The 15,631-nt window shown below is 43.3% G+C and overlaps 1 protein-coding gene across 1 annotated transcript in view; it reads right to left on the bottom strand.

Moving 5' to 3' along the window:
* LOC116058507 (multidrug resistance-associated protein 1-like) overlaps window positions 1–15,631 on the bottom strand; it is a 56,665-nt gene that overhangs the window by 9,589 nt on the left and 31,445 nt on the right. Inside the window, exons 15-22 of the mRNA XM_031311337.2 lie at window positions 15,036–15,232; window positions 12,193–12,369; window positions 11,541–11,708; window positions 5,818–6,007; window positions 5,518–5,590; window positions 3,890–3,998; window positions 3,199–3,406; window positions 1,981–2,291 (exon numbers count right to left, since the gene is read on the bottom strand). Of these exons, the coding sequence (XP_031167197.2) occupies window positions 1,981–2,291; window positions 3,199–3,406; window positions 3,890–3,998; window positions 5,518–5,590; window positions 5,818–6,007; window positions 11,541–11,708; window positions 12,193–12,369; window positions 15,036–15,232 (1,433 nt within the window). The remainder of the gene's footprint in view (window positions 1–1,980; window positions 2,292–3,198; window positions 3,407–3,889; window positions 3,999–5,517; window positions 5,591–5,817; window positions 6,008–11,540; window positions 11,709–12,192; window positions 12,370–15,035; window positions 15,233–15,631) is intronic.

The raw sequence follows: 15,631 nt of genomic DNA, 5'->3' as shown, positions 1-15,631 counted from the left end.
TGTTAAACACGTTTATTTCGGATCGGAGCGACAACTGATTTAACACATAAGACTCTGGGATTAATCTTAGCCTGGCTGTTAGCCTGCTCTGGAGCTAATGTTCAGGACTAAAGTTTACCTGAAGATAATGTTCAGGACTAAAGTTTACCTGAAGATAATGTTCAGGACTAATGTTTACCTGAAGATAACGTTCAGGACTAATGTTTACCTGGAGATAATGTTCAGGACTAATTTTTACCCGTTTTAGCTTCTGGTTCTTTGTTTGACTCCACAGGAGTGGCCCCCGTGACTCCCTGCACAGAACCTCAAATGTCTTCTGGAGAGTATTTTAATTTTGTTCCTTTTACTGTGCAGGAAGTGTATAAAGCTCTCAAAGCATTAGATCACAGGAAATCAAACGGACCGGACTTGATAGAGCCCTACTTCTTGAAAATAGCAGCTGATTATGTAGCTCAACCTTTTACGGTCCTCTTTAATCTTTCAATCCAAAACAAAGAAATTCCACTTGTTTGGAAGTCTGCTTTTGTTACCCCTTTATTAAAAGGAGGTGATCCAGCTGTTATGACTAACTACAGACCATTATCAAACTTGTGTGTTTGGTCAAAACTTCTTGAATCTCTTGTTTGTGATCAACTTAAAGAGTTCCTGTACTCTAGTGACCTACTCTCTAAACTGCAATCCGGCTTCAGGAAAAAACATAGCACCATCACGGCTGCTACAAAAGTGATAAATTATATACTTGTTGCTCTTGATAAAAAACAATATTGTGCTTCCCTTTTTATTGATCTGTCAAAAGCTTTTGACACTGTGGATCATGTTATTTTAAAGCATAGGCTTTTATGTCTGGGACTGTCTAATCATGTTGTTTCATGGTTCACAAATTATTTGAGTGACAGGACCCAGTGCATTAAATGTGATGGTCTGTGTTCAGATTTTTTGAATGTCCACAAGGGGGTGCCGCAGGGTCAAGGGACAAGATGTGTCTGACGCTAATATGCATTTTTATGCTGATGACACAATAATTTACTGTTTTGGACAGAACCCTGTTAAAGCTGTAGAATCTCTGCAGAAAGCTTTTGACGTGGTCCAGCATACACTTATCCAGCTAAAACTGGTCCTTAACACTGAAAAGACCAAACTAATGTTTTTAAACAATAAGAAGGTCCCTCAATCTATCCCCTTTGTGTCCACTCTTGAGGGAAATGTCATAGAGATGGTTCACACCTACAAGTACCTTGGTATTTTGTTTGATGACTCCCTGACTTTTAAGCCCCATATAGACAATCTTGTGAAAATGCTTAAACTAAAATTGGGCTTTTTCTTTCGAAATAAATTCTGTTTTTCTTTTGAGGCAAAAAAGCACCTTGTTAATGCAACATTTTTATCTATTTTAGACTATGGAGACCTGTTGTACATGAATGCTTCTGCTAAATGTCTCCACAAGATTGATATTGCATATCATGCTTCTCTGCGGTTCATTACTAATTGCAGGTCTTGACCCATCACTGTGAACTGTATTCTCAAGTGGGATGGCCTTCTTTGTCCTCCAGGAGGCTGGGTCACTGGTATACTTTCATTTATAAGGCCATGCTTGGTCTTTTGCCTTCCTACATCTGTAATTTAATCTCACGGAGGAGTGTTGGCTCTCACTGTTTGCGTTCGAATGATCATTTGTTGCCCGCTGTTCCACTTGCCCGTACAGAACTGGGAAAAAGGGCTTTTGTTCACTCAGCCCCCCCACACATGGAACATTTTGCAAAAAGACTGGAAATTGACTGAATTACTTTCATTGAACGCTTTTAAGTCCAGATTGAGAGCACTTGAGTCAATCCTTTGTAATTGTTTTCATAATGTATATGTAATCGTATTGTATGTTTATAACTTTTTTGCTGCTTCTTGACCAGGACTCCCTTGAAAAAGAGGTTTTTAATCTCAATGGGAGTTTTCCTGGTTAAATAAAGGTTAAATAAAAAAAAAAACCTGTATGAAGATGTAGACGGCGGTGAGGGGGAGGAGCACCAGCCCTGTGAATGGTGTGGCCAACAACAGGATGATGCAGACCTCCAGCAGCTTGAATAGGTATCCCAGCATCATCTTCAGCCCATCAGGAATCATGCAGTCTATGGCGTCCATCTCTCTGGAGAAGCGGTTCAGGAGGTTTCCGCTGGGTGTCACCTCGAAGAAAGACACGGGCGAGTGCAGGACACTGTGGAGAAGATCGGCGTGAAGCTGACGCGATGCTACGATACCGCCCAGAGCGATGGCGAGCGTCGTCCCAAACATGGCGATCCCTGAAACACCACGGGCAAAAAAAAACAGAAAAAAACTGTTTATCACAGAGCTCAGAGAAATAACTTCTTGGCATCAGAAAAGTGAAACAATAAAGAATTTTAAGAAACTCAGTGACATCTGCAAAGTCATTCAGAGCTTCTGAACTGATCTCAGTTTCTTATTTCTAATAATCCAGTTCACAGGCTTTGAAACTCAAATAGACAACTCTGTCATTGTAGTAGTGTCTTACCCAGAGTCAGACAAGCAGACAGATATCAGCTTCACCTCTGTTTTAAAATCAACCTTCTCATTTGTCTGTCACTGATGTTGAAATCAGTTTTTTAATGCCTCAATCAAACTTCCGTCTCACACCTTCAACTTGTGCAAAATGCTGCTTGCTGGCTTTTAAACAAATGCCCCAGGCGTACACACATTACCCCCATTCATTACACTCTCCATTGGCTCCCGGTGCAATTTAGAATTAATTTTAGAATTTTAATGGGTTTTTTAAGGTCATTAATGGCCTGTTTGCAAGATGTTAGCGCTACTTTAGAACAACAGTTCATTGTGATCATCAAATCAACTTATATTAGAAGTCCCGAGGTCTGACATCCACACTCTAACTGCAAAACACATTTATTCAGAATGGCTTTTAGTACATAGCAGTGCTGTGACATTTTCCTTTCTCCCTCCTGCTTTTATGAAAGCTTTTCTGAGTTTACTGTATGTTCTGTTTTATTCTCGGTCCTTGATGTAAAACACTTTGGATACCTGCTGGTTGCTGCAAAGGGTGATATAAAGAAATGTTTATTGAGTGGTCTCCTGTTAATAATGTGTGTATAACAACCTTTGGCCCTCATTAGTATGAGCCCTAATAATGAACTTTGACCCTTGTTAATATGAGGCATAAGATGACCTTTGACCCACCCTGAGTGAAGCCCAGAGCGGCGAACACGCTCAGCTTCAGGTTGTGGTCACTCTGCGTACCGTTGACAGGCGCCTCGTCGGCCCACAGGCTCAGCCAATAGCTGTAGGCCAACGAGGATGCCTGCTGGAAGGCACAGAGGAAGATGATGGTCATGATGAAGAGCAGGCCTACGGTCTTGAAGTACTCTCGGTACATCTGCAGCTTCACCTGAAAACACAACTCTTTAATCTCACAGTGATCCGTAGCTTGTTTCCACCTCTGAAGGTTTTCATTCGTTCAAACATTCACTTAAACAGCACATGACTCTGTCTAAGCACCATCATGTTTTTAAATTCTTCATCAAATTCATCTGCCAAATCTTTACAGTTCTTCAGATGAGGTGGAGACAGTTAGAAAACAAAAATAACTTTACCACTGTTACACTTTATTTCCAGTGTCTCTTTAGTACCAAGAACTGTTTGGTTGAAAAGGAACGAATGAATGGATCCAACCTGAACAGTTTTTATCTTTTGGTAAATCAGTCTTGTTACAGTAAATTGACTTGTTTCTTTTTGTGTTTTTAATGTAGTTTTGTTTCTGTAAATTATGCTGCAGTCTCAGCTGCTTTCAAAGGATTTATAGGTTACTACTTAATTAAAGTCACTAATAGAGATAAAAACATTCCTCATATTGATTAAAAGAAGGACCTACCCTGCCTGTGTGAGCCTTGTCAACCTCCGTAAGTTTCCCAGCATCCCCAGCGTCCAAGTCCTGATCAACAGCCTCCATCATCTGAACACTGGCACTGCTCAAATCACAGCTGGAAAACACACACACACACACACACACACAAACACACACACACAAACACACACACACACACACACACACACACGCACACACACACACATACACACACTCACACAAAATACATAGACACAAACATAATGTGATAATAGGTTCAGAGGGTTTAGGTTATGAATATAATATGAAAAGTGTTTTATGTTTGACATTCCTGTATAGAAGTGGTAAAAGTCACTCTGATCAACAACATCACTGCCGTGCAGTCACAAAATACTTTTTTTTTTTGGTAACATTAAAGACCAGCTGCTCTATACTGTGTCCTGTTTTCTCCTGTGTTTTTTTTTTAATTTTGGTGTTTTCCCTAACTATGAAACACAAAATCCTGTCTAACATTTATTGGAAAAGCCCAGTCCAGAAAAGGGAAATGTTGGTGAAATGGTTTAGAGTTACTTGTTGCGTTACAACTTGACTGCAGTTAGACAAGACACAGAACTGTTAAACTGCTCCGAATCCGAACTGAGTTATGAAGACTAACAACCAGTTGGCTAATGATGATCGTAATTTATACAAGATAAAAGCATTTTTGTCATCACTCTTTCTGTGCAAGGGCAACCCGAGCTATGACTGGTGCAACAAGACACCTCGCAAACAAACACACAGACACACTTAAGCGAGCTGCGCATGCCTGGGTCTTTATTATTATTATTTTTTAACCTTTATTTATCCAGGTAATTCAATTGAGAACAATTTCTCATTTTTCAACATTTCTCAGTTACACATTCATACCTGGAAGCTGCCCAGTACTACCACAGTCTGATCTGATCACATTCATACTGGAAGCTGCCCAGTACAACCACAGTCTGATCTGATCACATTCATGCCTGGAAGCTGCCCAGTACTACCACAGTCTGATCTGATCACATTCATACCTGGAAGCTGCCCAGTCTGATCTGCTGCCACTGAGCAGCTCCACTGGAGCCATTGGGGTTAAGGGCCTTGCTCAAGGGCACCTCAGTGGTGGTAATGAGGGAGGAACAAGTGCTGCTCTTTCACTTTCCCCATCCAGATTTTATCCTGCCGGTCTGGTTATTGAACCGGCGACCTCCCAAGAACACTTCCTTAACCCCCTAGGCCACCACTCTCCCTTAAAATAAGTTTTTCTCACCACCAAGGTTTCTTCCTAAAAAGGAGTTTTTCCTCGCCACTGTTGCACTAAATGCTTGCTCTTGGGGGAATTACTGTAATTGTTGGGTCTTTATAAATTATAGAGTGTGGTCTAAACCTACTCTATCTGTAAAGTGTCTTGAGATAACTCTTGTTATGATTTGATACTATAAATTAAATTAAACACAACAGTTTCATTCACAAAGAAAAGGTTTGCCTACTTTTTCCAATGCACATGTTCTCTTCTCTCACGTTCAACAAGTTAAATCTGGGTTAAATTCAGAAATAAGAGTCCTGAGACTGTACCATTAAATACTCTCCCATTCAGAAAGTTTAACGCCTACAGTTTGGTGTATAGATTGTGTCTTTACCTGATCAGCTGCTCCTGAGAAAGATCAATGGAGAAATCAGTCATACTGAGGCGAGAAACCGACTTCCTGTTGCCTACAAATGCAATTATACATACACAGACACACACACACACACACACACACACACAAACACGTTTCAAACCAAACATACAACATCTGAAAAAAAATTAAAACATAAAAGTCCTAATTTGGCTCGGGCAGAACAATCATCATTGTGATATAATCCCAACATACCACTCAGCTGTTGCCTAATTATTGTCCTGTAGTTTAGTTTAACTTCTGCTCAGGTAAAAGTCTTACTCTTGTCTCGGGGGATGCCACTGTCTCTGCGTCGGTTTCCACTGAAGGTGTGGATGAATTTGGCAAAGACTCCCTTCCTGTCCATCAGCTCCATGTAGGATCCGATCTCTGAGATCTGTCCGCCATCCATCACCAGAACCAAGTCTGCTTTCGACAAGAAGCTGAGGCCGTGAGTCACCAGCACCCGCGTCTAAATAAACACATCAGCACACACATTACAGTTATTTAGCTGATGCTTTTAGCTACATTCAGGCCAAAATAAATTATCCGGCAATTTGCCACAGGTTTGTGCAGCAGTGTGAGTGTCACTAAAAAACCCATTTGTGTGATGTTGTGTTGTGTTCTTTAACCCCTCAAAGTAGCATAAGTAGACTTTATATTTCACAGTTACTGTTTTCGGTCAGATGGTTTATAGATTTGGACATTTCGGAGTGCATTTCAAGGCAGCTTCTTTCTTGCGGCAGCGATAGAGGCAGTGATGTTTCCTGTTTCATGTAAGCGACTCTCACACTGCCTCAAAACACCGTGTATCATGCTGCTGTGACCAGTCATATGCACGTGGATCAGACTTGCTGTTGACTTTAAGCCGATTGCCACTGCATTGCTTTTAGATTTAGTCTGTGACAGAATTACAGGTTTAAACAACACAAACCCAGTGAACCGCTTCCTGCTTCTTACAGTGCAGACGCTTTGCTGCTTGCTCCTGCCTTTGCTTGCATATTTCTGCTGATAATCTTACTTTTCCTCTGAGAGAAACTATGAGCAGCGGCTCTTGGATACTTATAAATCACTGGACTATACATTTTTTGTAGACATAGTAGGCTATTGCCATATTTCAATATTTTTGTTTTTGCAGAAACTGTAGCTAAAGCTAATTAGCAGCCAGATGCCTCCCTTCTCCATGGAGGACTACTACAAACTCCTTCAGAAGATTGTTATTCTGGAAACCAAAATTCAACGGTTAGAAGTAAACCTGGAAGTGAACGGATCATGTGGGAATGACACCACTTTACCATTGACCCAAAACAATGGACAGAAGCATGCCAACACACGGCTAACTAGCACCAGCAAGACTACGGACAAACAGGAGGGCTGTGGAATAAGTAACAAATCAACAAGTGGTAGTCCTCCCTGGAACTCTTTTGGTGCAAAGCCTAAGAGTAAATCGTTTTCCTGGGAAGGACGACTAACGGGCAGGGCACAGCGCCCTGAGATTTGTGATACGACCGGCTGGCCTGCATTACCACCCAGGCAAAGTGCCTCTTCTACCCCTGTACTCAGTAGGACACAGCCGTGGAAAAGCTGCAAAAGGGAAAATTAGCAACAAAATGCCTCCCCAACAACTGAGTGTGCAACTGGATAACAGATTTGCTCCTCTGCTGCAGGACCCTGGACATGACCTGGATTGCGTCTCATCGTCACACAGCAGGGTAAGGACTGAGAGCAATTCAAAAAGTAAAAAGCTATAGGGAAAGCTAACGACTGGGCACCAAACTCTGATTGTGGGTGACTCTGCTGTAAAAAACATAAAAAGCAGTAAAAACACCAAAATTCTCTGTTTTCCCAAAGACGTGGTGTCTGACTTAGCCCAAAGAATCCCGGATATCATGGCAGCACACCCAACTGTGAAAAACATTATACTGCATATAGGGTCACATGATGTTGTAAAGCAACAGCCTGAAGTGCTGAATTGTGACTTTATGAATCTGCTGAACACAGTCAGCTCCCTAAACGCGAAGGTGTTTATCAGTGGCCCTATACCGCCAGTCAGAATAGGAGCTGAGAGATTCAGCAGACTGTTGGCACTGAACAAATGGCTTTCAACTGCATGTACCGTCCACTCTCTGCGGTTCATTGACAATTTTAACATTTTTTGGGACCGCAGACGTCTTTTTAAAGCAGATGGACTTTTCCTTAACAAGCCAGGAGTAAAGCTGTTCACCTCTAGCCTACTTTACTTTCTGCACCACACATCTGCTCCCTCGGCCAAGGACACAGGACAAGATAAATCAACACAAACAAAACAAGAGGAAGACACAACAAAGTGCGGCAGTGATCCACCACAGCCCCCACCTGAGCAAAGATTTGACCATGGAGGACCTCAGAGCGGAGACGAGAAATCTCAACCCCCTTCACCCGTCCAACACTCCTCAAACCCCCTTACCAACACCGACGCCTTTGAGGATCCATCGCTCTCCCCATTCACCCTTTCCCCTGTTTCCCCCTGCCACATGTTGGGGTTCACTGACCGGATGGAGCAGCTGGTAGATGCTGGAACCAAGTTTACCCCACTACCTTCTCCCATCACTCGCCCCCAGCATCAAACTGACCCTGTTTGGACTCAACCACTGAAAGTAAAACGCCAGGCACCTCTGCCCCCTCCAGGACGGCAGCTAACTCCTTCTCAACAGACTGATAAGTATGCTTGTGTACAGAATGAAACAAGCTTTAACTGATATGTGCTGGGCCCAGGCTGCATGCCTAGTGGCACTCATGACTCTTTCCAGGACAAGCCTGGGCCCTGTGTATTCAATTCTTCGTCAATCTATGTTGTGATAGGTAATAGAAAAAGAATGGTGAATCCGCTAAGTAAGGAAAAGAAGCACTTAACTGCCAACTTAGCAAATTTAGCATCCATTCCTCGTCAGCCACAGCCTGTCCCAAAAAACGAGACAGATAACTATTTTAACACACTAACATTAGCCTTACTAAACGTCAGGTCTTTGGCGGGTAAATCATTTTTAATCAATGGTTTTATTATTAAACACAATCTTGATTTTATGTTTTTAACTGAAACCTGGTTAGACCATAATAACAGTGATGCTGTTCTCATTGAGTCAGCTCCCCCTAACTTCAGTTTTATGAGTGAGAATAGAGTGAATAAGAAAGGAGGTGGAGCCGCCATTTTGTTTAACGACTCGTTCCAATGTACTCAAATAGCTTATGGAAACTTTGCTTCTTTTGAATATGTGGCTCTTCAGCTAAGGTCCCCCTCTCGACCTATATTTCTAATTATCTACAGGCCACCTAAATACTGTGCATCCTTCTTTGACGACTTTAGTGGACTGCTGTCTTTAATCTGGTTTAACTTTGACTGTGTAGTTATTGCTGGTGATTTCAACATTCATGTTGACAACCCCCAGGATAGAGGGACCAAAGAACTGTGTTGTATTTTTGAGAACTATGGACTGACTCAGCATGTGACGGAGCCCACTCACAACAAGGGGCACACTCTGGACTTGATTATCTCGAAGGGTTTGAACATTTCCAAGGTTGTGGTGACTGATGCTGCTCTCTCTGATCATTCCTGTGTTTTCTTTAATGGCACTATCTCTGTGCAAAAAAGTGTCCAAACAAAGTTAATAAGAAAACGGTATATCACTGACAACACCAGTGAAACATTCATTCAGCTTTTCTCGTCCACACCCACCCTCTCAGGGGTCTCAGTCACTGAGCTTGTAGACAATTTCAATTGTAAAATTACAAATGTTATTGATGCCATTGCTCCCATTAAGGTAAAAACTGTCTCTGATAAGAAAAGATCTCCATGGAGAAATGCCATACTGGTAAGAACAGAAAAAAGAGAGTGTCGAAAAGCAGAACGCAGGTGGCGAAAAACTAATCTCCAGGTCCACTACAACACCTATAAAGAGAGACTTCGCACTTATAATTTGGAACTGAGGAATGCAAGGCGGTCCTTCTTCTCGGACATTATTGCCAAAAACAATAATAATTCACGTGCTTTGTTTACTACTGTCGATAGGTTAACAAACCCTCCAGTACCAGTAGCATCGGAACTTTTATCCACAAAGGCCTGCAATGATTTTGCCTCCTTCTTCAATGATAAAATTCAGAAAATTAAACAAACAGTCAGTGCTTCCATATCGAGTACAGGGTATGTGTTGTCACAGTGTCCAGGCAAAACAGATTCCAATATGACACAATTTCATATGATTAACCGTAAAAACCTGGAGGACATTATACAACATCTGAAAACCTCCTCCTGCTGCCTTGATATTCTACCAACGGGCCTTTTCAAAAATGTTTCAAATTGTTTGGCTACAGATTGTAAACACGTCTCTTCTCTCAGGTATCTTCCCACAGGCCCTGAAAACTGCAGTCATTAAGCCACTCTTAAAAAAGAACGATCTAGACACGTCACTAATGAGCAACTATAGGCCGATATCAAACCTTCCATTTTTAAGTAAAATCATTGAAAAAACGGTTTCTCAACAACTGAACCTTTTCTTGTCACTAAACAACAGTGTTGATGCCTTCCAGTCGGGTTTTCGACCACACCACACCACTGAGACAGCTCTTGTTAAAGTCTTTAATGACATCCACTTAAACACAGATAGTGGCAAAATTTCAGTCTTGGTATTACTTGATCTCAGTGCTGCATTTGATACGGTCGACCATGACATATTACTAGACCGATTGGAAAACTGGGTTGGCATTTCTGGCTCAGTACTAAAGTGGTTTGAGTCTTATTTAAAGAATAGGGACTACTTTGTGTCTATAGGGAATTATACATCTGAGCATACAAATATAACGTGCGGAGTTCCCCAAGGCTCAGTTCTGGGGCCTCTCCTGTTTAACATCTACATGCTTCCACTGGCTCAGATTATGGAAAACAATAAAATAAGTTACCATAGTTATGCGGATGACACACAAATTTATATAACCTTATCACCAGGGGACTATAGTCCAATACAACAACTGACTAAGTGCATTGAACAAATTAACGACTGGATGTGCCAGAACTTTCTTAAATTAAATGAAGAAAAAATTGAGGTGGTTGTTTTTGGAGCAAAAGAGGAACGATTGAAAGTCAGCGCTCAGCTTCAAATGATAATGTTAAAAAAAACAGACAAAGCCAGAAATCTTGGTGTAGTCATGGACTCAGACCTGAATTTTAACAGCCACATTAAGACAATTACAAAGTCAGCCTATTACCACCTTAAAAAGATATCAAGGGTTAAAGGACTTATGTCTCAGCAGGACTTGGAAAAACTTGTCCATGCTTTTATCTTCAGTAGACTAGACTACTGTAACGGAGTCTTTACAGGTCTCCCTAAAAAATCAATCAGACAGCTGCAGCTGATTCAGAACGCTGCTGCTCGAGTCCTCACTAAGACCAAGAAAGTGGATCACATCACTCCAGTACTGAAGTCTCTACACTGGCTTCCAGTGCCTCAAAGAATTGATTTCAAAATACTTTTGCTGGTTTATAAATCACTAAACGGTTTAGGGCCAAAATACATTTCTGATCTGCTAGTACACTATGAACCACCCAGACCTCTCAGGTCGTCTGGGACCGGTCTACTACACTATGAACCACCCAGACCTCTCAGGTGGTCTGGGACAGGTCTACTACACTATGACCCCCCCAGACCTCTCAGGTGGTCTGGGACAGGTCTGCTTGTTGTCCCCAGAGTCAGAACTAAACAGGGGTAAGCAGCATTTAGTTTTTATGCTCCACATATCTGGAACAAACTCCCAGAAAACTGCAGGTCTGCTGCAACTCTCAGTTCTTTTAAATCAAGGCTGAAGACCTATCTTTTTGATGTTGCCTTTCTTTAAATAACTGTTCATTTGTTATACTGAAGTTGCATTGTTGACACTGTATGACAATCTATATAAGCACATAAAGAGAAATTCCTATTTTATCTGCTTTTATATATTTAACTGTTTTAACTGCTCTTCAATGTTTAATTTCTTACCTTATCTTTGAGGAGTCCTCGGGGTCCAATGACTCGATCAAAGATGTGTTGTCCAACGTGAGCATCGACGGCGGATAGCGGGTCATCCAGCAGGTAAACATCTGACTTCCTGTAGACGGCCCGAGCCAGACTCACCCTCTGCCTCTGACCGCCAGACAGGTTAAGACCCTGTAGACAGGCAATACATCATCAGGAAACAAAACAAAAAACACAGTCCTGCAGACAGGAAATACATCATCACAGAACAAAAAGTTACAACACACAGTCCTGCAGACAGGAAATACATCATCAGAGAACAAAAATAAAGAGTACATAGTCAACAGGCCGACCACAGAACTACCGTAGAGTTTGCTCGTAGCCGCGGCCGGGAGTTCCTGTAGAGTGGTCGCTAAGACTACAACGCCACTACATTTATTCAGAGCGTCTATATTAAAAGAATATCAATATCAACAGAGCAGACAGATGGGTTGCTGTGGACAGACAGGTTGCAGTGGACAGACAGGTTGCTGTGGACAGACAGGTTGTTGTGGACAGACAGGTTGTTGTGGACAGACAGGTTGCTGTGGACAGACAGGTTGCAGTGGACAGACAGATAGACATACAGACAGATTGCTATAGACAGACAGACAGGTTGCAGACAGGTTGTTGGTACTTTCTCCCCAATCTCCGTGGCGTCTCCGGCCGGCAGGATGTCCAGGTCTGGCAGCAGAGCGCATGCCTCCAGAACACGCTGGTACCAACTCTCCGTCCTCTCTTCACCAAACAAAATGTTGTTCATCAAAGACGCGTTCTGGATCCAGGCCTGCTGGGGGACGTAGGCCAGTGAACCCTGTCAACACAGACAACATATCCTTTATTATCCCTTGTGTTGTCCTTCAGGTCCAGTTTATTTGACATTTTGTATTGGCCTAGCGTTGAGGTTGAGGTTAAAAAACAGGGTTAAAACACAAAACAAAACAATGCGCACCAAAACACAGAGGCACCCTTATGCGGCGCCATCTTGGTACTCTGAGAAGCTCCGACACAAGTTCTCAGCTAACAACGATGCGTCCGTCTGGAAAGGGCTCAGGCAGATCACCAACTTTAAGCCTACAGCCCCCCACTCCATCAACGACCGACGCCTAACCAACAACCTGAACGAGTTCTACTGCCGCTTTGAAAGACAAAGGGACAATCCTGAAATCATCCCCCACAACACCTCCTCACAGCTCCAGCTACAGTGCATCACCTCCACCTCCCCCACCTCAGCAAGGGCCTGGGCCCCCCCACCAATGCCCACCTTAAAGGTCCCCCCCTCCACCTCCAACCCCCACAGTGACGATTCTTTCCATCCATGAAAGAGACGTCAATAAACTCTTTAGGAGACAGAACCCCAGGAAAGCTGCTGGACCGGATGCTGTCTCCCCATCCAGCTTGAAGCACTGTGCTGATCAGCTGTCTCCAGTGTTCAGACACTTTCAACACCTCACTGAAGACATGTCACGTGCCAGCCTGCTGCAAGTCCTCTACTATCATCCCTGTTCCCAAGAAGCCAAGGACCACAGGACTTAATTATGAAGTCCTTTGAGCGCCTTGTGATTTCACACCTCAAAGACATCACCGACCCCCTCCTTGACCCCTGCAGTTTGCCTATAGAGCCAATAGGTCTGTAGACGATGCAGTCAACCTGGCCCTCCACTACATCCTCTGTCACCTCGACTCCGCAGGAACCTACGCCAGGATCCTGTTTGTGGACTTCAGCTCTGCCTTCAACACCATCATCCCGGCTCTGCTTCAGGAGAAGCTCTCCCAGCTTGGTGTGCCTGACTCCACCTGCAGGTGGATCACTGACTTCCTGTCTGACAGGAAGCAGCATGTGAAGCTGGGGAAAGACATCTCCGACTCACAGACCATCAGTACCAGATCCCCCCAGGGCTGCGTTTTCCCCCCCCTGGTGACCACCTGGTGAGCTGGTGCAACCAAAACAATCTAGAGCTCAACGCTCTAAAGACAGTGGAGATGGTTATGGACTTCAGGAAGAATTCAGCCCCACCTGCCCCCATCACCCTCTGTGGCTCCACAATTGACACTGTGGAGTCTTTCCCTTCCTGGGAACTACCATCTCCCAGGACCTCAAGTGGGAGCTGAACATCAGCTCCCTCGTCAAGAAAGCACAACAGAGGATGTACTTCCTGCAGCAGCTGAAAAAATTCAACCTGCCAAAGACAATGATGGTGCACTTCTACACAGCCATCATTGAGTCCATCCTCACGTCCTCCATCACCATCTGGTACGCTGCTGCCACTGCCAAGGACAAGGGCAGACTGCAGCGTGTCACTCGGTCTACAGAGAAGGCGATTGGCTGTAATCTGCCGCCGCTCCAGGACTTATACGCCACCAGGACTCTGAAGCGTGCTGGAAAGATTATGGCTGACCCCTCCCACCCTGGACACAAACTCTTTGAGTCACTCCCCTCTGAACAGTTTTTTCCCATCCGCCACTAGCCTTATCAACAAGGCCTGGAACCCACCCTGACACTCTCCGCACTCCACCTCTGGCTCTACATGCCACTGTACTCTCTCTGCTGCGCTTTTTATTTTTATTTTGATACATACTGTGTACATATACTTATACTTCTACCTATATTGTTTATATTCTATTTTGAGAATGTGTGACATGCACCAACAAATTCCTTGTATGTGTAAAAAATGTACTTGGCAATAAAGCTGAGAGAGGATTCTAAATACACATCGCCCCTGTACTCAAGCCTTCAAGTCGGAAGCACTGAGGCTATGAGTCGGTAGCACCAAACCTTCCTGCGAAAGCACAGAGCATTCGAGACAGAAACACAGAGCCTTGGATTCTGTAGCACCGAGCCTTTGGGTCCATACCACCGTGTCTTCAAATCCGTAGCACAGAGCCTTCGAGTTCATAGCACCGTGCTTTCGAGTCCGTACAACAGAGCCTTCCAGTTCGTAGCACAGAGACTCTGGAACACTCTGCCTCCTTCGATACGATCGGCTGTCTCTGTTGACGCTTTCAAAAATCAGTTGAAGACTTTTGGTTGACCTGTCCACACTTTATTTTTATGTATCACGTTGTGATTTTTATTGTACTGTGTTTTAATATGGACCATACTGTATGTTTTATGAAAAGCACCTTGTGGTTTTTATATGTGAAAAGCACTATATAAATACATTTTACTTACTTTTACTTACATTCAGCAGATAAATATTTATAAAACAGCATCATATCTGATCTCTTTTAAAGGGTAGATTCTTAACTTTAAACAATATGTTCACATCTTATTTGGATGCTTTATTAGCAGCTCTAACACTGAACCATCTGATTCCCCAGGTGAGTCTTGTTGCTACTGCATCAATCATTAGCATTTCTCTCTCTGGCTCCGCCCCTCGGGATGACATCACACATAAAAAACATGTTGAGAAAGTTTTATTTAATAAAACCTTCAGTTTCAAAATCAATCATTTAAAGGGTTATATTGTTTGTTGTGACCTTAATGGAGACGGAGCCGCTCCTCCTCTCCATCTCCCCCAACATGGCCGCCAGCAGAGACGACTTGCCGGAGCCAACATGGCCGACTACGGCCACCAGGGAACCCGTTTTCACCTTCATGCTGATCCTCTGCAGACACGGCAGTCCCTCATTTGTCCAGGAGAAAGTCCCACCCTCGATCATCACACTGACTGCATCTAAAGACCGAACACAGAACTCTTTCTGAATCTCAAAAACATTTAAACTCTCGTCATTAAACTTCCAAGATTGGTTCCATTTAAAAGAAAAGAAACACACAAATGATATCTTCTCTTTCAGTCTGAGGCTAAGCTAACAGTTTAGCCCTGCTTCCAGTCTTTGTGCTAAGTTGGGCTAACAGTTTAGCCCTGCTTCCAGTCTTTGTGCTAAGTTGGCTAACAGTTGAGCCCTGCTTCCAGTCTTTGTGCTATGTTGGGCTAACAGTTTAGCCCTGCTTTAGTCTTTGTGCTAAGTTGGGCTAACAGTTTAGCCATGCTTCCAGTCTTTGTGCTAAGCTGGGCTAATAGTTTAGGCCTAATTCTAGTCTTTGTGCTAAGTTGGGCTAACAGTTTAGCCCT

Source organism: Sander lucioperca, chromosome 10, assembly GCF_008315115.2.
Source record: "Sander lucioperca isolate FBNREF2018 chromosome 10, SLUC_FBN_1.2, whole genome shotgun sequence".
Classification (NCBI taxonomy): Eukaryota; Metazoa; Chordata; class Actinopteri; order Perciformes; family Percidae; genus Sander; species Sander lucioperca.
Note: the sequence above shows the minus strand (reverse complement) of the source record. Positions and strands in the feature narration are given on the sequence as shown.